Raw genomic sequence first — 19,763 nt, 5'->3', positions numbered from 1 at the left:
GATCAAACCTAAGGATAATAGGTATAGAAGAGAGTGAAGACTCCCAGCTCAAAGGACCAGTAAATATCTTCAACAAAATCATAGAAGAAAACTTCCCTAACCTAAAAAAAGAGATACCCATAGGCATACAAGAAGCCTACAGAACTCCAAATAGATTGGACCAGAAAAGAAACACCTCCCGTCACATAATTGTCAAAACACCAAACGCACAAAATAAAGAAAGAATATTAAAAGCAGTAAGGGAAAAAGGTCAAATAACATATAAAGGGAGACCTATAAGAATCACACCAGACTTTTCGCCAGAAACTATGAAGGCCAGAAGATCCTGGACAGATGTCATACAGACCCTAAGAGAACACAAATGCCAGCCCAGGTTACTGTATCCTGCAAAACTCTCAATTAACATAGATGGAGAAACCAAGATATTCCATGACAAAACCAAATTTACACAATATCTTTCTACAAATCCAGCACTACAAAGGATAATAAAGGGTAAAGCCCAACATAAGGAGGCAAGCTATACCCTAGAAGCAAGAAACTAATCATCTTGGCAACAAAACAAAGAGAATGAAAGCACACAATCATAACCTCACTTCCAAATATGAATATAACGGGAAGCAATAATCACTATTCCTTAATATCTCTCAATATCAATGGCCTCAACTCCCCAATAAAAAGACATAGATTAACAAACTGGATACGCAACGAGGACCCTGCATTCTGCTGCCTACAGGAAACACACCTCAGAGACAAAGACAGACATTACCTCAGAGTGAAAGGCTGGAAAACAATTTTCCAAGCAAATGGTCAGAAGAAGAAAGCTGGAGTAGCCATTCTAATATCAAATAAAATCAATTTTCAACTAAAAGTCATCAAAAAAGATAAGGAAGGACACTTCATATTCATCAAAGGAAAAATCCACCAAGATGAAGTCTCAATCCTAAATATCTATGCCCCAAATACAAGGGCACCTACATATGTAAAAGAAACCTTACTAAAGCTCAAAACACACATTGCACCTCACACAATAATAGTGGGAGATTTCAACACCCCACTCTCATCAATGGACAGATCATGGAAACAGAAATTAAACAGAGATGTAGACAGACTAAGAGAAGTCATGAGCCAAATGGACTTAACGGATATTTATAGAACATTCTATCCTAAAGCAAAAGGATATACCTTCTTCTCAGCTCCTCATGGTACTTTCTCCAAAATTGACCATATAATTGGTCAAAAAACGGGCCTCAACAGGTACAGAAAGATAGAAATAATCCCATGCGTGCTATCGGACCACCACGGCCTAAAACTGGTCTTCAATAACAATAAGGGAAGAATGCCCACATATACGTGGAAATTGAACAATGCTCTACTCAATGATAACCTGGTCAAGGAAGAAATAAAGAAAGAAATTAAAAACTTTTTAGAATTTAATGAAAATGAAGGTACAACATACCCAAACTTATGGGACACAATGAAAGCTGTGCTAAGAGGAAAACTCATAGCGCTGAGTGCCTGCAGAAAGAAACAGGAAAGAGCATATGTCAGCAGCTTGACAGCACACCTAAAAGCTCTAGAACAAAAAGAAGCAAATACACCCAGGAGGAGTAGAAGGCAGGAAATAATCAAACTCAGAGCTGAAATCAACCAAGTAGAAACAAAAAGGACCATAGAAAGAATCAACAGAACCAAAAGTTGGTTCTTTGAGAAAATCAACAAGATAGATAAACCCTTAGCCAGACTAAGGAGAGGACACAGAGAGTGCGTCCAAATTAACAAAATCAGAAATGAAAAGGGAGACATAACTACAGATTCAGAGGAAATTCAAAAAATCATCAGATCTTACTATAAAAACCTATATTCAACAAAACTTGAAAATCTTCAGGAAATGGACAATTTCCTAGACAGATACCAGGTATCGAAGTTAAATCAGGAACAGATAAACCAGTTAAACAACCCCATAACTCCTAAGGAAATAGAAGCAGTCATTAAAGGTCTCCCAACCAAAAAGAGCCCAGGTCCAGACGGGTTTAGTGCAGAATTCTATCAAACCTTCATAGAAGACCTTATACCAATATTATCCAAACTATTCCACAAAATTGAAACAGATGGAGCCCTACCGAATTCCTTCTATGAAGCCACAATTACTCTTATACCTAAACCACACAAAGACCCAACAAAGAAAGAGAACTTCAGACCAATTTCCCTTATGAATATCGACGCAAAAATACTCAATAAAATTCTGGCAAACCGAATTCAAGAGCACATCAAAACAATCATCCACCATGATCAAGTAGGCTTCATCCCAGGCATGCAGGGATGGTTTAATATAAGGAAAACCATCAACGTGATCCATCATATAAACAAACTGAAAGAACAGAACCACATGATCATTTCATTAGATGCTGAGAAAGCATTTGACAAAATTCAACACCCCTTCATGATAAAAGTCCTGGAAAGAATAGGTATTCAAGCCCATACCTAAACATAGTAAAAGCCATATACAGCAAACCAGTTGCTAACATTAAACTAAATGGAGAGAAACTTGAAGCAATCCCACTAAAATCAGGGACTAGACAAGGCTGCCCACTCTCTCCCTACTTATTCAATATAGTTCTTGAAGTTCTAGCCAGAGCAATCAGACAACAAAAGGAGATCAAGGGGATACAGATCGGAAAAGAAGAGCTCAAAATATCACTATTTGCAGACGACATGATAGTATATTTAAGTGATCCCAAAAGTTCCACCAGAGAACTACTAAAGCTGATAAACAACTTCAGCAAAGTGGCTGGGTATAAAATTAACTCAAATAAATCAGTTGCCTTCCTCTATACAAAAGAGAAACAAGCCGAGAAAGAAATTAGGGAAACGACACCCTTCATAATAGACCCAAATAATATAAAGTACCTCGGTGTGACTTTAACCAAGCAAGTAAAAGATCTGTACAATAAGAACTTCAAGACACTGAGGAAAGAAATTGAAGAAGACCTCAGAAGATGGAAAGATCTCCCATGCTCATGGATTGGCAGGATTAATATAGTAAAAATGGCCATTTTACCAAAAGCAATCTACAGATTCAATGCAATCCCCATCAAAATACCAATCCAATTCTTCAAAGAGTTAGACAGAACAATTTGCAAATTCATCTGGAATAACAAAAAACCCAGGATAGCTAAAGCTATCCTCAACAATAAGAGGACTTCAGGGGGAATCACTATCCCTGAACTCAAGCAGTATTACAGAGCAATAGTGATAAAAACTGCATGGTATTGGTACAGAGACAGACAGATAGACCAATGGAATAGAATTGAAGACCCAGAAATGAACCCACACACCTATGGTCACTTGATTTTTGACAAAGGAGCCAAAACCATCCAATGGAAAAAAGATAGCATTTTCAGCAAATGGTGCTGGTTCAACTGGAGGGCAACATGTAGAAGAATGCAGATCGATCCATGCTTATCACCCTGTACAAAGCTTAAGTCCAAGTGGATCAGGGACCTCCACATCAAACCAGACACACTCAAACTAATAGAAGAAAATCTAGGGAAGCATCTGGAACACATGGGCACTGGAAAAAATTTCCTGAACAAAACACCAATGGCTTATGCTCTAAGATCAAGAATCGACAAATGGGATCTCATAAAACTGCAAAGCTTCTGTAAGGCAAAGGACACTGTGGTTAGGACAAAACGGCAACCAACAGATTTGGAAAAGATCTTTACCAATCCTATAACAGATAGAGGCCTTATATCCAAAATATACAAAGAACTCAAGAAGTTAGACCGCAGGGAAACAAATAACCCTATTAAAAAATGGGGTTCAGAGCTAAACAAAGAATTCACAGCTGAGGAATGCCGAATGGCTGAGAAACACCTAAAGAAATGTTCAACATCTTTAGTCATAAGGGAAATGCAAATCAAAACAACCCTGAGATTTCACCTCACACCAGTGAGAATGGCTAAGATCAAAAACTCAGGTGACAGCAGATGCTGGCGAGGATGTGGAGAAAGAGGAACACTCCTCCATTGTTGGTGGGATTGCAGACTGGTAAAACCATTCTGGAAATCAGTCTGGAGGTTCCTCAGAAAATTGGACATTGAACTGCCTGAGGATCCAGCCATACCTCTCTTGGGCATATACCCAAAAGATGCCTCAACATATAAAAGAGACACGTGCTCCACTATGTTCATCGCAGCCTTATTTATAATAGCCAGAAACTGGAAAGAACCCAGATGCCCTTCAACAGAGGAATGGATACAGAAAATGTGGTACATCTACACAATGGAATATTACTCAGCTATCAAAAACAACGAGTTCATGAAATTCGTAGGCAAATGGTTGGAACTGGAAAATATCATCCTGAGTGAGCTAACCCACTCACAGAAAGACATACATGGTATGCACTCATTGATAAGTGGCTATTAGCCCAAATGCTTGAATTACCCTAGATCCCTAGAACAAAGGAAACTCAAGACGGATGATCAAAATGTGAATGCTTCACTCCTTCTTTAAATGAGGAAAAAGAATACCCTTGGCAAGGAAGGGAGAGGCAAAGATTAAAACAGAGACTGAAGGAACACCCATTCAGAGCCTGCCCCACAGGTGGCCCATACATATACAGCCACCCAATTAGACAAGATGGATGAAGCAAAGAAGTGCAGACCGACAGGAGCCGGATGTAGATCGCTCCTGAGAGACACAGCCAGAATACAGCAAATACAGAGGCGAATGCCAGCAGCAAACCACTGAACTGAGAATAGGTCCCCCGTTGAAGGAATCAGAGAAAGAACTGGAAGAGCTTGAAGGTGCTCGAGACCCCAAAAGTACAACAATGTCAAGCAACCAGAGCTTCCAGGGACTAAGCCACTACCTAAAGACTATACATGGACTGACCCTGGACTCTGTCCCCATAGGTAGCAATGAATATCCTAGTAAGAGCACCAGTGGAAGGGGAAGCCCTGGGTCCTGCTAAGACTGAACCCCCAGTGAACTAGACTATGCGGGGAGGGTGGCAATGGGGGGAGGTTTGGGAGGGGAACACCCATAAGGAAGGGGAGGGGGGAGGGTGATGTTTGTCCGGAAACCGGGAAAGGGAATAACACTTGAAATGTATATAAGAAATACTCAAGTTAATAAAAAAAAAAAATTAACCAAAAAACAAAACAAAAAAAAAAAAATCTCAGGTGACAGCAGATGCTGGCAAGGATGTGGAGAAAGAGGAACACTCCTCCATTGTTGGCGGAATTGCAAACTGTACAACCACTCTGGAAATCGGTCTGGAGGTTCCTCAGAAAATTAGACATTGAACTCCCTGAGGACCCAGCTATACCTCTCTTGGGCATATACCCAAAAGATGCCTCAACATATAATAAAGGAACATGCTCCACTATGTTCATAGCAGCCTGATTTATAATAGCCAGAAGCTGGGAAGAACCCAGATCAGCAGAGGAATAATATCCATGCTCATAATTTGTTGGCTTATATGATCTACTGTAGGCAGAATTGGGCATATACACATCTGACACCTGATATTACGGTTTCTTGAAACTCCCTTTTGTTTTTATACTAATAGTTTACAACCTCTAATTCTCCTCTAGCCATTATTTTTTAATCCAATCTTCCTGCTGTTTCTAGATCACTCCACACACTATGTGGGTAAGCATCGTCCAGTACGTGGCATGCTTCCCTCTCACTATACATTCCATGCCATTTTCTCTGCATTACACAAACTGTAGTGAAATTCTAAGATTGCATCTAACAGTTTCCTGTCAACTTGTGACTTCTTCATTACTTTCTGTTCCGCAATTCTTGGTATTATAGGTTGAAAAGTGATTTTGGAAGAGCTAATTATACTCAGATTTGATAGCTCAAAAGCCTACAAATCAGGAATACTCCCAGAAAACCCTATTCATGAGTGTATTTTGTTTTTCTTTGAGACTTACACTCTGGTCCAGGCTGTCCTAGACCTCACTATGTACCCCAATCTAGTCTTGAACCTGCCTGTGGCTGTTGTGTGTAGTTTTATGGTACTGCCTTCACTCTGAGAACAGCTGTGTTACCAGCCCCCGCCCAGCTTCCCTTTTATTCTGCCTTTATCTCTAGGAGGTGACCACATTACTAGCCCCCAGCTGGCTTCCCTTTTATCCTCAGACAATAGAACACACAGTTTGTTCCTTTACAACTTTCCTTCTTGGCACAATTACTGAGCGCTGATATCTCTCACCTAGAAACTCAAGCCCTTACCAATTTATTATCTTCATCTCTCCACCTGTCCTAAACTTCAGCAACTAGTCCCACCTAGCCTCTGTCAAACATCCCTAGCTACCTGCCCATTGTGGCCACAGGCCCCAGCTCCCCCTGAAACCTCACATGGTGGCTGTGTTTTTTTCCCTCTAAAGCATGACAGAAACTCCTCTCTCCTTCCTTGGGTCTGCCTATCCTCCTGGGTTCCAGAAGTCCTGCCTATTCCTTCCACACAGCAATTAGCCCCCAGCCTTCTTTACAGACAAATCAAGAACCAATTGGGGAATAGGACCTTAGCATCAGCACTGCCCCCTTCAGGCCTCAACCTCCTAAGTGCTAATATTATAAAACTGTACTACTAGTCTCAGCTTGGAAAGACAACATACAATAGAGACCCCACAATGTTTAAAGAATACATTGGAGAGAATTAAAAATAACAATGATGAAAAAGTCATACAAAGTACTTTCAAAAGGAAAACCTAATAATGAAAGAAATGAAACAAAAAGGCACATCATTTAAATGAAAGTAGAAACAAATAAACATGTGAAGAGATGCTATAATCCCCAAGTTCCAGGAAAATACAAATCAGAAATGCAGTATGTGCAGCTGGGAAGATGGCTGACCTGGTAAAATCACTTGCTCTGAAAACATGAGGACCTGAGTTCAGATTCCCAAAACCAATGTAAAAGACTGAGTATCACTGTGCAAATCTATAAACTCCAACATTAAGAAGCAGAGTCAGGCAGATCCTGACAGCCAGTAGACCAAAAATAAATAAATAAACAAACAAACAAACAAATAAATAAATAAATAAGTTCTTGTTCAATAAAAGACTCTCTATCTAAATAAGGTAGCGAGCACAACAGGAATTCACCCAACATCCTGCAGTCTCCCTAACATACACCCATACATGTGCATGAAAGACACATGCACTCATATTCACTCATGCATACGTTCACCCACACAAACAGAGAGAGAAAGGAAGGGAGGGAGGGAGGGAGGGAGGGAGGAAGGGAAGGAGGGACAGAGAGAGAGAGAGAGAGAGAGAGAGAGAGAGAGAGAGAGAGAGAGAGAGAGAGAGAGTTATAAGATACCACTCTCAATCACTTATTTGAACTAATTACCTTTGACAATACAAACACTGGGGAGGTAATTCAAATGGGTGAGAGGGAAAGTAGTTGATGGTCTCATGATGGGCATAGAGATATGAGGAAAATAGTATTGTATATATTTTCTTTTATAGGAAACTCAGACTAATAGGTAATTTTGAGAGTTAGAGGCAGTTCTTAGTGAGGTGTTATCTCTTCCTTTAGGTATGGATTTCAATGGATGGTGGCAATACTTTTGAAATTCTGTGTAACTTAGTCCTAAACTATGTCCAGGAGACTGCTCATAGCTTTTATACCTCAGACATAGCTTTTATTCTAAATGATGGAAAGATTTTAATGACAAAAGCAGGTGAGAAATTTTGAATTTGGTGTTGTTTGTTCATTTTACATGTGGGCCAGAAAGGTAAGCTGTTCGAAAAACATGTATTAATTGACTTGACAATAAGGCCTCAAACAGTGTATTGGATTTGTTGCATCTGCAAGAAAAATCATATGAACAGCCATAAAAGAGAGGAACCCTGCATTAGTATGCTATGTTCCTAGTATTGTTTCCCTCTCCCAAATTAAATAATAATAGATACCACCATGGAAATACAATTGTGTCCCACATGTTATATCATTCAATAGTCACAACCACAATGACAGAGATTTTGTCCTTTAAGTTGGTGTTGCTGTCTCTGGCTGATGCTTGTCTCTCCTATGGGCCTGTAAGCCTGTGATCTTAGGAGTGAGAGCACTCCTGGGAGACCAGCTGTCTCCAGGCATGTTTTGGATCTAGAGGGCTGTGGGACAGCCTTAGCTCTCAGTGCAGATGCAGACTGGAAGGGTCCTGTCCCAGGCTGTTCTGTGATTCCTGTAAGCTCCTGGTGGGTCCTTGGAACCATCAGTGGACTAAAGCAGTGTCACAACTGTGGGCTTAGGAGTGAGAGCGCGTCTAAGAGAACAGCTTCCTCCAGGCAGGTTTTGGGTCTGGAGGGATGTGGAGCAGTCTTAGGTCTGGAAACAAGGGTCCTGTCCCATGCTCCAAGGTTCCTGTGCTATGTGTGCTCCTGGCAGGTCCTTCTTTGTATAGGTATTGGAGCAAAAGTAGGGTCTCACCTGTGGACTTAGGAGTGAGAGCGCTCCTGGGAGACCAGCTACCTCCAGGCAGGTTTTGGGTGCAGAGGGCTGTGGGACAACCTTAGCTCTGAGCACAGATGGAAACCAGGAGGCAATGTTCAACACTTCTTTATGTTTCTCAGACATTTCTGTTTCATCTTTTGAGAATTCTATTTAATTCTGTACACCATTTTAAATTGGGTTGTTTTGTTCTGTTGTTCTTGTTTGTGCATATGTGTGTTTTTGTATGAAGTTGAAGATTGCTTTTTTTCATTGTCTATGAAGAATTTATATTGGAATTTTAATAGGGATTCCAGTGAATATGTAGATTGCTTTTAGTAAGATAGCAATTTTCACAGTATTAATCCAAGATCTTAGAAGATCTTTCCATCTGCTAATGTCTTTCTTAATCCCCTTCTTCGATGTTAAAATTTTATTCAATTTTTTCACTTGCTTGGATAGAGTTGTCCCAAGATACTTTCTTTTTTCTTTTATTTCTTTTTTTTATTAACTTGAGTATTTCTTATTTACATTTCAAGTGTTAATCCCTTTCCCGATTTCCGGGCAAACATCCCCCTAATCCCTCCCCCTTCCCTTCGTTATGGGTGTTCCCCTCCCCATCCTCCCCCCATTGCCGCCCTCCCCCCAACAATCACGTTCACTGGGGGTTCAGTCTTAGCAGGACCCAGGGCTTCCACTTCCACTGGTGCTCTTACTAGGCTACTCATTGCTACCTATGAGGTCAGAGTCCAGGGTCAGTCCATGTATAGTCTTTAGGTAGTGGCTTAGTCCCTGGAAGCTCTGGTTGGTTGGCATTGTTGTACATATGGGGTCTCCAGCCCCTTCAAGCTCTTCCAGTCCTTTCTCTGATTCCTTCAACCCCCGTTCTCAGTTCAGTGGTTTGCTGCTGGCATTCGACTATGTATTTGCTGTATTCTGGCTGTGTCTCTCAGGAGAGATCTACATCAGGTTCCTGTTGGCCCGCACTTCTTTGCTTCATCCGTCTTATCTAATTGGGTGGCTGTATATGTATGGGCCACATGTGGGGCAGGCTCTGAATGGGTGTTCCTTCTGTGTCTGTTTTAATCTTTGCCTCTCTATTCCCTGCCAAGGGTATTCTTGTTCCCCTTTTAAAGAAGGAGTGAAGCATTCACATTTTGATCATCCTTCTTCAGTTTCATGTGTTCTGTGCACCTAGGGTACTTCGAGCATTTAGACTAATAGCCACTTAACAATGAGTGCATATAATGTGTGTTTTTCTGTGATTGGGTTACCTCACTCAGGATGACATTTTCCAGTTCCATCCACTTGCCTATGAATTTCGTAAAGTCATTGTTTTTGATAGCTGAGTAATATTCCATTGTGTATGTGTACCACATTATCTGTATCCATTCCTCTGTTGAAGGACATCTGGGTTCTTTCCAGCTTCTGGCTATTAAATAAGGCTGCTATGAACATAGTGGAGATGTGTTTTGTTATATGTTGGGGCATCTTTTCGGTATATGCCCAAGAGAGGTATAGCTGGGTCTTCAGGAAGTTCAATGTCCAATTTTCTAAGGAACCTCCAGACTGATTTCCAGAATGGTTGTACCAGTCTGCAATCCCACCAACAATGGAGGAGTGTTTCTCTTTCTCCACATCCTCACCAGCATCTGCTGTCACTGGGGATTTTGATCTTAGCCAATGTGACTGGTGTGAGGTGGAATCTCAGGGTTGTTTTGATTTTCATTTCCCTTATGACTAAAGATGTTGAACATTTCTTTAGGTGTTTCTCAGCCATTCAGCATTCCTCAACAGTGAATTCTTTGTTTAGCTCTGAACACCATTTTTTGATAGAGTTATTTGTCTCCCTGCAGTCTAACTTCTTGAGTTCTTTGTATATTTTGGATATAAGCCCTCTATCAGTTGTAGGATTGGTGAAGATCTTTTCCCAATCTGTTGGTTGCCATTTTGTCCTAACAAAAGGGTCCTTTGCCTTACAGAAGCTTTGTAGTTTTATGAGATCCCATTTGTTGATTCTTGATCTTAGAGCATAAGACATTGGTGTTTTATTCAGGAAATTTTCTCCAGTGCCCATGTGTTCCAGATGCTTCCCCACTTTTTCTTCTACTAGTTTAAGTGTATCTGGTTGGATGTGGAGGTCCTTGATCCACTTGGACTTAAGCTTTGTACAGGGTGATAAGCATGGATCAATCTGCATTCTTCTACATGCTGACCTCCAGTTGAACCAGCACCATTTGCTGAAAATGCTATCTTTTTTCTATTGAATGGTTTTGGCTCCTTTGTCAAAAATCAAGTGACCATAGTTGTGTGGGTTCATTTCTGGGCCTTCAGTTCTAGTCCACTGGTCTATCTGTCTGTCTCTGTACCATTACCATGCAGTTTTGTTTTGTTTTTTTACCACTATTACTCTGTAATACTGCTTGAGTTCAGGGATAGTGATTCCCCCAGGAGTCCTTTTATTGTTGAGGACAGTTTTAGCTATCCTGGGTTTTTTGTTATTCCAGATGAATTTGCAAATTGTTCTGTCTAACTCTATAAAGATTTGGGTTGGAAATTGGATGGGGATTGCATTGAACCAGTAGATCGCTTTTGGTAAAATGGCCATTTTTACTATATTAATCCTGCCAATCCATGAGCATGGGAGATCTTTCCATCTTCTGAGATCTTCAATATTTTTTTTCAGAGGCTTGAAGTTCTTATCATACAGATCTTTTACTTGCTTGGTTAAAGTCACACCGAGGTATTTTATATTATTTGGGACTATTTCCCTAATTTCTTTCTCGGCTTGTTTCTCTTTTGTGTAGAGGAAAGCTATGGATTTATTTGAGTTAATTTTATACCAAGCCACTTTGCCAAAGGTGTTTATCAGGTTCAGTAGTTTTATGCTGGAACTTTGGGGATCACTTAAGTGTACAATCATATCGTCTGCAAATAGTGATATTTTGACTTCTTCCTTTCCAATCTGTATCCCTTTGATCTCTTTTTCTTGTCTGATTGCTCTGTCTAGGACTTCAAGAACTATATTGAATAAGTAGAGAGAGAGTGAGCAGCCTTGTCTAGTCCCTGATTTTAGTGGGATTGCTTCAAGTTTCTCTCCATATAGTTTAATTTTAGCTACTGGTTTGCTGTATATGGCTTTCACTATATGGTATGGGGCTTGAATTGCTGATCTTTCTAGGACTTTTATCATGAAGGGGTGTTGAATTTTGTCAAATGCTTTCTCAGCATTTAATGAAATTATCATGTGGTTTTTATCTTTCACTTTGCTTATATACTGGACTACATTGATGGTTTTCCATAGATTAAACCATCCCTGCATCCGTAAAAGGAAGCCTACTTGATCATGATGGATGATTGTTTTGATGTGCTCTTGGATTCAGTTTGCCAGATTTTTATTGAGGATCTTTGCATAGATATTCATAAGGGAAATTGGTCTGAAGTTCTCTTTCTTTGTTGGGTCTTTGTGTGGTTTAGGTATAAAAGTAATTGTGGCTTCATAGAAGGAATTCGGTAGCGCTCCATCTGTTTCCATTTCGTGGAATAGTTTGGATAGTATTGGTATGAGGTCTTCTATGAAGGTCTCATAGAATTCTGCACTGAACCCATCTGGACCTGGGCTCTTTTTGGTTGGGAGGCTTTTAATGACTGCTTCTATTACTTTAGGAGTTATGGGGTTGTTTAAATGGTTTATCTGTTCCTGATTTAACTTGGGTGCCTGGTATCTGTCTAGGAAATTGTGCATTTCATGCAGATTTTCAAGTTTTGTTGAATATAGGCTTTTGTAGTAGGATCTGATGATTTTTTTAATTTCCTCTGGTTCTGTTTTTCTGTCTCCCTTTTCATTTCTGATTTTGTTAATTTGGACACACTCTTTGTGTCCTCTGGTAAGTCTGGCTAAGGGTTTATCAATCTTGTTGATTTTCTCAAAGAACCAGCTTTTGGTTCTGTTCATTCTTTGTATACTCCTTTTTGTTTCTACTTGGTTGATTTCAGCTCTGAGTTTGATTATTTCCTACCTTCTACTCCTCCTGGGTGTGTTGGCTTCTTTTTGTTCTACAGCTTTTAGGTGTGCTGTCAAGCTGCTGATATATGCTCTCTCCTGTTTCTTTCTGCAGGCACTCAGAGCTATGAGTTTTCCTCTTAGCACAGCTTTCATTGTGTCCCATAAGTTTGGGTATATTGTACCTTCATTTTCACTAAATTCTAAGAAGTCTCTAATTTCTTTCTTTATTTCTTCCTTGACCAGGTTATCATTGAGTAGAGCATTGTTCAACTTCCATGTATATGTGGGCGTTCTTTTCTTACTGGTATTGAAGACCAGCTTTAGCCCGTGTTGCTCTGATAGGATGCATGGGATTATTTCAATCTTTCTGTATCTGTTGAGGCCTGTTTTATGACCGATTATATGTTCAATTTTGGAGAAAGTACCGTGAGGTGGTGAGAAGAAGGTATATCCTTTTGTTTTAGGATAGAATGTTCTATAAATATCTGTTAAGTCCATTTGGTTCATGACTTCTCTTAGTCTGTCTATGTCTCTGTTTAATTTCTGTTTCCATGATCTGTCCACTGATGAGAGTGGGGTGTTGAAATCTCATACTATTATTGTGTGAGGTGCAAGGTGTACTTTAAGCTCTAGTAAGGTTTCTTTTATGTATGTATGTGCCCTTGTATTTGGAGCATAGATATTTATGCTTGAGAGTTCATCTTGGTGGATTTTTCCTTTGACGAATATGAAGTGTCCTTCCTTATCTTTTTTGATTACTTTTGGTTGAAAATAGATTTTATTCGATATTAGAATGGCTACTTCAGCTTGCGTCTTCAGACCATTTTCTTGGAAAGTTGTTTTCCAGCCTTTTACTCTGAGGTAGTGTCTGTCTTTGTCTCTGAGGTGGATTTCCGGTAGGCAGCAAAATGTTGGGTCCGCGTTGCATATCCAGTTTATTAATCTGTGTCTTTTTATTGGGGAATTGAGTCCATTGATGTTGAGAGATGTTAAGTAATAATGATTGTTGTTTTCTATTATATTCGTGTTTGGATGTGAGATTATGTTTGTGCTTGTCTTTGTTTTGTTGCACGATTAGTTTTTTGCTTTGCCTATGGTGTAGCTTGCCTCCTTATGTTGGGCTTTACCATTTATTATCCTTTGTAGGGCTGCATTTGTAGAAAGATACTGTGTAAATTTGGTTTTATCATGGAATATCTTGGTTTCTTGATCTATGTTAATTGAGAGCTTTGCTGGATACAATAACCTGGGCTGGCATTTGTGTTCTCTTAGGGTCTATATGACATCTGTCCAGCATCTTCTGGCTTTCATAGTCTCCAGTGAGAAGTCTGCTGTAATTCTGATAGGTCTGGCTTTTTATGTTACTTGACCTTTTTCCCTTACTGCTTTTAATATTCTTTCTTTGTTTTGTGCGTTTGGTGTTTTGACTATTATGTGGCAGGAGGAATTTCTTTTCTGGTCCAATCTATTTGGAGTTCTGTAGGCTTCTTGTATGTTTATGGGCATCTCTTTCTTTAGGTTAGGGAAGTTTTCTTCTAAGATTTTTTGAAGATATTTACTGGTCCTTTGAGTTGGGATTCTTCACTCTCTTCTATACCTATTATCCTTAGGTTTGATCTTCTCATTGTGTCCTGGATTTCCTGTATGTGTTGGGCCAGTATCTTTTTCCGTTTTACATTATCTTTGACAGTTGTGTAGATGACTTCTATGGAATCTTCTGCTCCTGAGATTCTCTCTTCTATCTCTTCATTCTGTTGGTGATCTAAGGCTCCTTGTCTCTTCCTTTGGTTTTCTATGTCCAGGATTGTCTCCCTTTGGGCTTTCTTTGTTGCTTCTATTTCCATTTTTAATTCCTTCACTTGTTTGATTGTGTTTTCCTCTAATTCTTTCAGGGATTTTTTGTATTTCCTGTCTATAGTCTTCTGCTTGTTTATTTGTGTTTTCCTGCATTTCTCTAAGGGAGTTCTTTATGTCTTTCTTGAAGTCCTTCATCATCATGATCAAATGTGATTTTAAATCTAGAGCTTGCTTTTCTGGTGTGTTTGGATATTCAGTGTTTGCTTTGGTGGGAGAATTGGGCTCCGATGATGCTATGTAGTCCTGGTTTCTGTTGCTTGGGTTCCTGCACTTGCCTCTCGTCATCAGGTTGTCTCTGGTGTTAACTTGTTCTGCTATTTCTGACAGTGGCTAGACCGTCCTATAGGCCTGTGTGTCAGGAGTGCTGGAGACCTGTTTTCCTGTTCTCTTTCAGCCAGTTATGGGAACAGAGTGTTTTGCTTTCAGGCGTATAGTTGTTCCTGTCTACTGGTCTTCAGGTGTTTCTGTGGGCATGTGTACTGAGTCCACCAGGCAGGTCACTTGGAGCAGAAAAGTTGGTCTTGTCTCTGGTCTCGGGTCTGGAATCGCTTCTCAGATCCGGGTTTCAGCTCTCCGTGAAGGCAGCAACCAGAAGGGCCTGCCCCAACTTCGCTCACAGACCCTGTGCACTCGGGCCCAGATGGCACTAGGCGTTTTCCTCTAGCATCAGAAATGTGGGCAGAGAGTAGCCTCCTCTGGCTTCCCAGGTGTGTCTGCCCCCTGAAGGTTTAGCTCTCCCTCCCATGGGATTTGGGTGCAGGGAGCTATTTGACTGGGTCCCTACAGATCCAGGCGGTGTCTGGACCACAGCTATGAGTGCCCCTATCTTCCTGTTCCCAGAGGCCCAAAAGGTTTCCTATTGGGCCAGGGATGTGGGCAGGGGTGGCAGTACTAGCGGTCTCTCTAGCCCTGCAGTCTCAGGAGTGCCCATCTTGTCTGAGTGGTGAGCTCTCTCTCCCATGGGGTTTGGGAGCAGGGAGCTGTAGGCTGGGATCAGCAAGGTTCGGGCCCCAAATAGAAACTGGAAGTGCCTGGTCCCAGAGGAATTTTGCCTTTGTGAGTCCTGAGTACACCAGGCAGGTCACTTGGAGCAGAAAAGTTGATCTTACCTCTGGTCTCAGGCCTTGAGTCGCTTCTCAGATCCAGGTTTCAGCTCTCCATGAGGGCAGCAACCAGAAGGGTCTGCCCTGCCTTCACTCTGGACCCTGTGCACATGGGGCCCAGGTGGCGCTAGGCATTTTCCTCTACAGTCAGAAATGTGGGCAGAGAATAGTCTTCTCTGCCTTCCCAGGTGTGTCTGCCCCTCTGAAGGTTTAGCTCTCCCTCTCACAGGATTTGGGTGCAGGGAGCTGTTTGACTGGATCCATACAGATCCAGGCGGTGTCTGGACCACAGCTATGAGTGCCCCTATCTTCCTGTCCTTTTATTCCTTTCTTCTCGTTTCTTCTGTGCCTCTGTTCTGGGAGTGTTTGACTTTACCACTTTCAGAGCTCTGCTGTGAGTCTGACTTTTAGAATACACTTCATTCCCCGGCATCAGCAGAGGGCCAGATACAGGATGGCCTGCACTGAGCAGCTTTAAGGTATCTTCAGAAACAGGAAGCTGCCAAACCACTGAGGTAATCCCGGCTTTTTTCAAGACCTTTTGGTCCAGCTTCAGTTTCTGCTCTAAAATGGGTACAAACTTACTTCTTAAAACCCTTCAGATAACATTGCTGACATCAAAGCCTTCTGCCAACCTGGGAACTGACCAGGACTCTGAAAATTCCTTATGTAAATACCACATCTGCTCCATGACTTCCTACCTCAGTGTTCTAGGTGGGGCATCTGGAGCCTCCATTTGCCTTTGAATTTTCTGGAATCGCATTGCTTTTTTCTGTTGTTTCAAAGCGCTGGGGGAAACAACCAATGGCAAAAGCCATGCGTGGAAGCAATATGAGTGTTTCAACAAAGTTTTGGACTAAATTTTGGAGATCCCAGCCCTCTTGTCTGACCACTAAGGCAGCTCAGCCATGTCTGCCAGGTTAAAGTGCTCTGTGTACACCACCCCAGAAATCTAACACCTACACCACCTGAGCATTTAAGCACGCTGAACTCTCTAACTGGTGATGAAAGACGTCACTAGTCATGCTACTTTTCTAAAAGTTTTAAGAACTGTAGAAACTTCTCATTGTAACATTTAGGTCATACACACACACACACACAGAGAGAGAGAGAGAGAGAGAGAGAGAGAGAGAGAGAGAGAGAGAGAGAGAGAGAGAGATGGGGGATGTTCTTATTTCAAGTTTGACTACTTTGACTTCTTTCTTTCCTATTTTTAATTCCTAGAATGTGTGTTTTATTAACATTCATTTTACAAACCAACAGCAGTTCCCTTTTCTCCTCTCCCCTAGTCCCTTCCCCACAACCTCCCTTCTTCCCCCTTCTACCCATCCATTCCTCCTCTGTTTATGTTCAAAAAAGGACAGGACCCCAGTGGATATCACAAGCATAGCATAGCAAGTTACACTAAGACTAGGTACCTCCTCTCTTATTGAACAAGCAAGGCAACTCAAAGGAAGGAAAGGGTCTCAAAGGCAGTGAACAGAGGCAGAGCCAGCTCCTGTGCCCACTATTAGGAGTCCCAGGAGAACAAAAACTGCATGGAGCCCATGCAGACTCCCTGGATGGCAGTTCAGTATCTGTGAGCCCCATTGGGCCTTGGATATTTGTTTCTCTGAGTTTTCCTATGGTGTCTTTGACCCCTCTGGATCTTCCAATTCTTCCTCCCCTCTTTTTTTTTGCAGGATTCCCCAAGCTCCACCTAGGGTGGGGCTCTGGGTATCTGCATCTATTTCAATCATTTGCTGGGTGAAGCCTCTCCTATGACAATTGGGCTAATATATGAGTAAAGCAGAATAGAATTAGGAGTCATTTCATTTATTTCTTTTTCATTCTTGTTTGATTCTATTATGGGACTCTGGGCAATCTAGCCTCTGCTTCTGGGCCCTCCAGCCAATGTGAGGCATGGATTCCTTCTCATAGCATGGGTCTCATGCTGAACCAGTCATTTGTTGTCCTGCAATCTCTATGCCACCTTTGCACCAGCACTTCTTGTAGGCAGAACAAATTGAAGGGGGAAGGTTTTGTGCCTGTGTTGGTTTCCTAACACCTCCAATGGAAGTCTTGCTTGGTCCCAGAAGATGGTCAGTTCAGACTCCACATCCCCCTTCTCTTCAAGTCTTAGCTTCGTTACCCTCATCAGTTCCTGAGGAATTTCTATAGTCCTGGGTTTCTAGCTAATGTGAGAAATGCCTGCCCCCTCCAAGTTGTCTCTCCTAGTACTCTCTCCTTCATCCTTCTCTGACCTGATACCTCCTGTTCCCGTCCCTGTCCCTTCCCTTATCCAGACCCTCTCCATATACCAGCAATGTCTATTCTGTTTCTCCTTCTCAAGAGATTCATATGCCCTGTCCACCTTGAGCCCTCCTTGCTACATAGCATCTTTGGGAGTGTAGATTGTAACATGGTAATCCTTATTTTAGAGCTAATATCCATACCATGTGAGTACATATCATGTTTGTCTTTCTGGTTCTAAGGTACCTCACTCAGGATGATATTTCCTAGTACACCCAGGCCCCTGCAAATTTCATGATGTTATTGTTTTTAATAGCTGAGTAATACTCTATTATATAAATGTCACACATTTTCTTTTTCCATTCTTCAGTTTGGGGACATGTAGATTGTTTCCAGTTTCTGGCTATTACAAATAAAGCTGCTATGAACATGGTTGAGCAAGTCTCCTAGTGGCACGCTGGAACATCTTTTGAGTATATACCCAGGAGTGGTATAGCTGGGTCTTGAGGTAAATCAATTCCCAGTTTTCTGATAACATACCATATTCCTTTCCAAACTGGTTGTACAAGTTTGCACTAATACAAGCAGTGGGGTAGTGTTTCCCTTTCTTCATATCCTTGCACACATGAGCTGTCTCAAGTGCCTATCAGACATTAGAGATTCCTCTGTTGAGAATACCGTTTAGCTCTGTACCCAATTTTTAATTGAGTTGTTTGGTTTGTTACTGTCTAGTTTCTTGAGTTCTTTGTGTATTTTGGATATCAGCCCTCTGTAAGATATGGGTTTGGTGAAGATCTTTTTGCTCATTTTGTAGGCTGACATTTTATCCATTTTATGATGCCAGTTCTAACTATCCCTAGTCCTAGGCCTAGAAGCTTCTAGCCTTTGCACATCCTCTAATCTTCCAAGCTTACTCTTTCAATCTGGCTTCTCTCAGCTTCTGACTGAATTGCTCTGCAAATCTTCTAGATCTGTATCGTACTTAGGCTTGCTCTGTCCTCACCTGTATCTAGCTCTTTTTCCTCTATGGACTCTCTCTCTCTCTGCAAAACTGTTTATGTAGAACTTCTATACATGTACCACTGTCACTATTCTCTCTCTCTCTCTCTCTCTCTCTCTCTCTCTCTCTCTCTCTCTCTCTCTCTCTCTTTCTCCCACCTCTACCTCTACCTTTACCTCTAACTCTCCCTTTCCCCTCCTGCTCCCCTCCCTCCTCTCTCTCTCTCTCTCTCTCTCTCTCTCTCTCTCTCTCTCTCTCTGCTCTTAAAGTAGCATCTCTTCCTGTGCTATTCAGGAAAATGGGGAGAACTGGAAAATGTTATACTATATATATTTGCCTATGCTCCAAAAGATAATTCCACATGTTCTGAATCTGACCTTTCAAAGTCAGATTTGTGCTTTATTTGTAATCTCTGACAGATCAGGAATCTAGAATGGGAGTGGGAATTAAAAGGTGTCAAGATAGTAGAAGACATGATATGAAAAGGGAAGTGGAGGAATACTAGAGGTTAAAGGTGTAGTGGGAATGTGAATTTGAAAGACAAGGGAACAGTACTTTGTAAGTTAATTTTAAATACATTTTTAAAATATATTAAAAGGAAATTGTGTGCACATACCCTCTATTCCAAGAAACATTGGTTATTAAACAAAAATCGTACTGCTGAACATAGGACAACTCCTTGTGAGTCACAAGGAGTCTTGGTCAGCAAGAAGTCCAAAGTTCCCATAACAATACAGGGTGTTACCATTGCTCTCAGTCCACATAACTAGATAGTGAGACCTTATTTCTGAGAACATAAAACTCTGGTTATAGGACACAGAAATCAAGCTGGACGTGACTCACAGATCTCCTAGGATTTTTGCCTGAAATAGTATACAACCCACTGTGTTTGGTATCAACATCCTAGTGGTAGCTACTAATTATTCTTGCCAGCGTAAGGTTTTCACGTGGTTTCTACCTAGGCAGAAATCTAATTGGATAGTTTCAAGAGGAAACACCACTAGGGTAACAAAAAACCTGCCTTCAACATCCTTTGGTTTGACTACCCCTTTGATCTTTAACCCCTTCTTTGGTGAACATGATCTATAATTAAGTGGAACTGCAAAAGAAT

General features: G+C 41.2%; 1 protein-coding gene and 1 pseudogene across 1 annotated transcript in view; one reads left to right on the top strand and one right to left on the bottom strand.

Moving 5' to 3' along the window:
* Nucleotides 1-19,763, top strand: part of Catsperb (catsper channel auxiliary subunit beta) — a 288,739-nt gene that overhangs the window by 190,170 nt on the left and 78,806 nt on the right. Inside the window, 1 exon segment of the mRNA NM_001433284.1 lies at nt 7,561-7,705. Coding sequence (NP_001420213.1) covers nt 7,561-7,705 — 145 coding nt within the window.
* Ngrn-ps2 (neugrin, neurite outgrowth associated, pseudogene 2) lies at nt 15,647-16,445 on the bottom strand (annotated as a pseudogene).

Source organism: Rattus norvegicus, chromosome 6, assembly GCF_021556685.1.
Source record: "Rattus norvegicus strain SHRSP/BbbUtx chromosome 6, alternate assembly SHRSP_T2T, whole genome shotgun sequence".
Lineage (NCBI taxonomy): Eukaryota > Metazoa > Chordata > Mammalia > Rodentia > Muridae > Rattus > Rattus norvegicus.
Note: the sequence above shows the minus strand (reverse complement) of the source record. Positions and strands in the feature narration are given on the sequence as shown.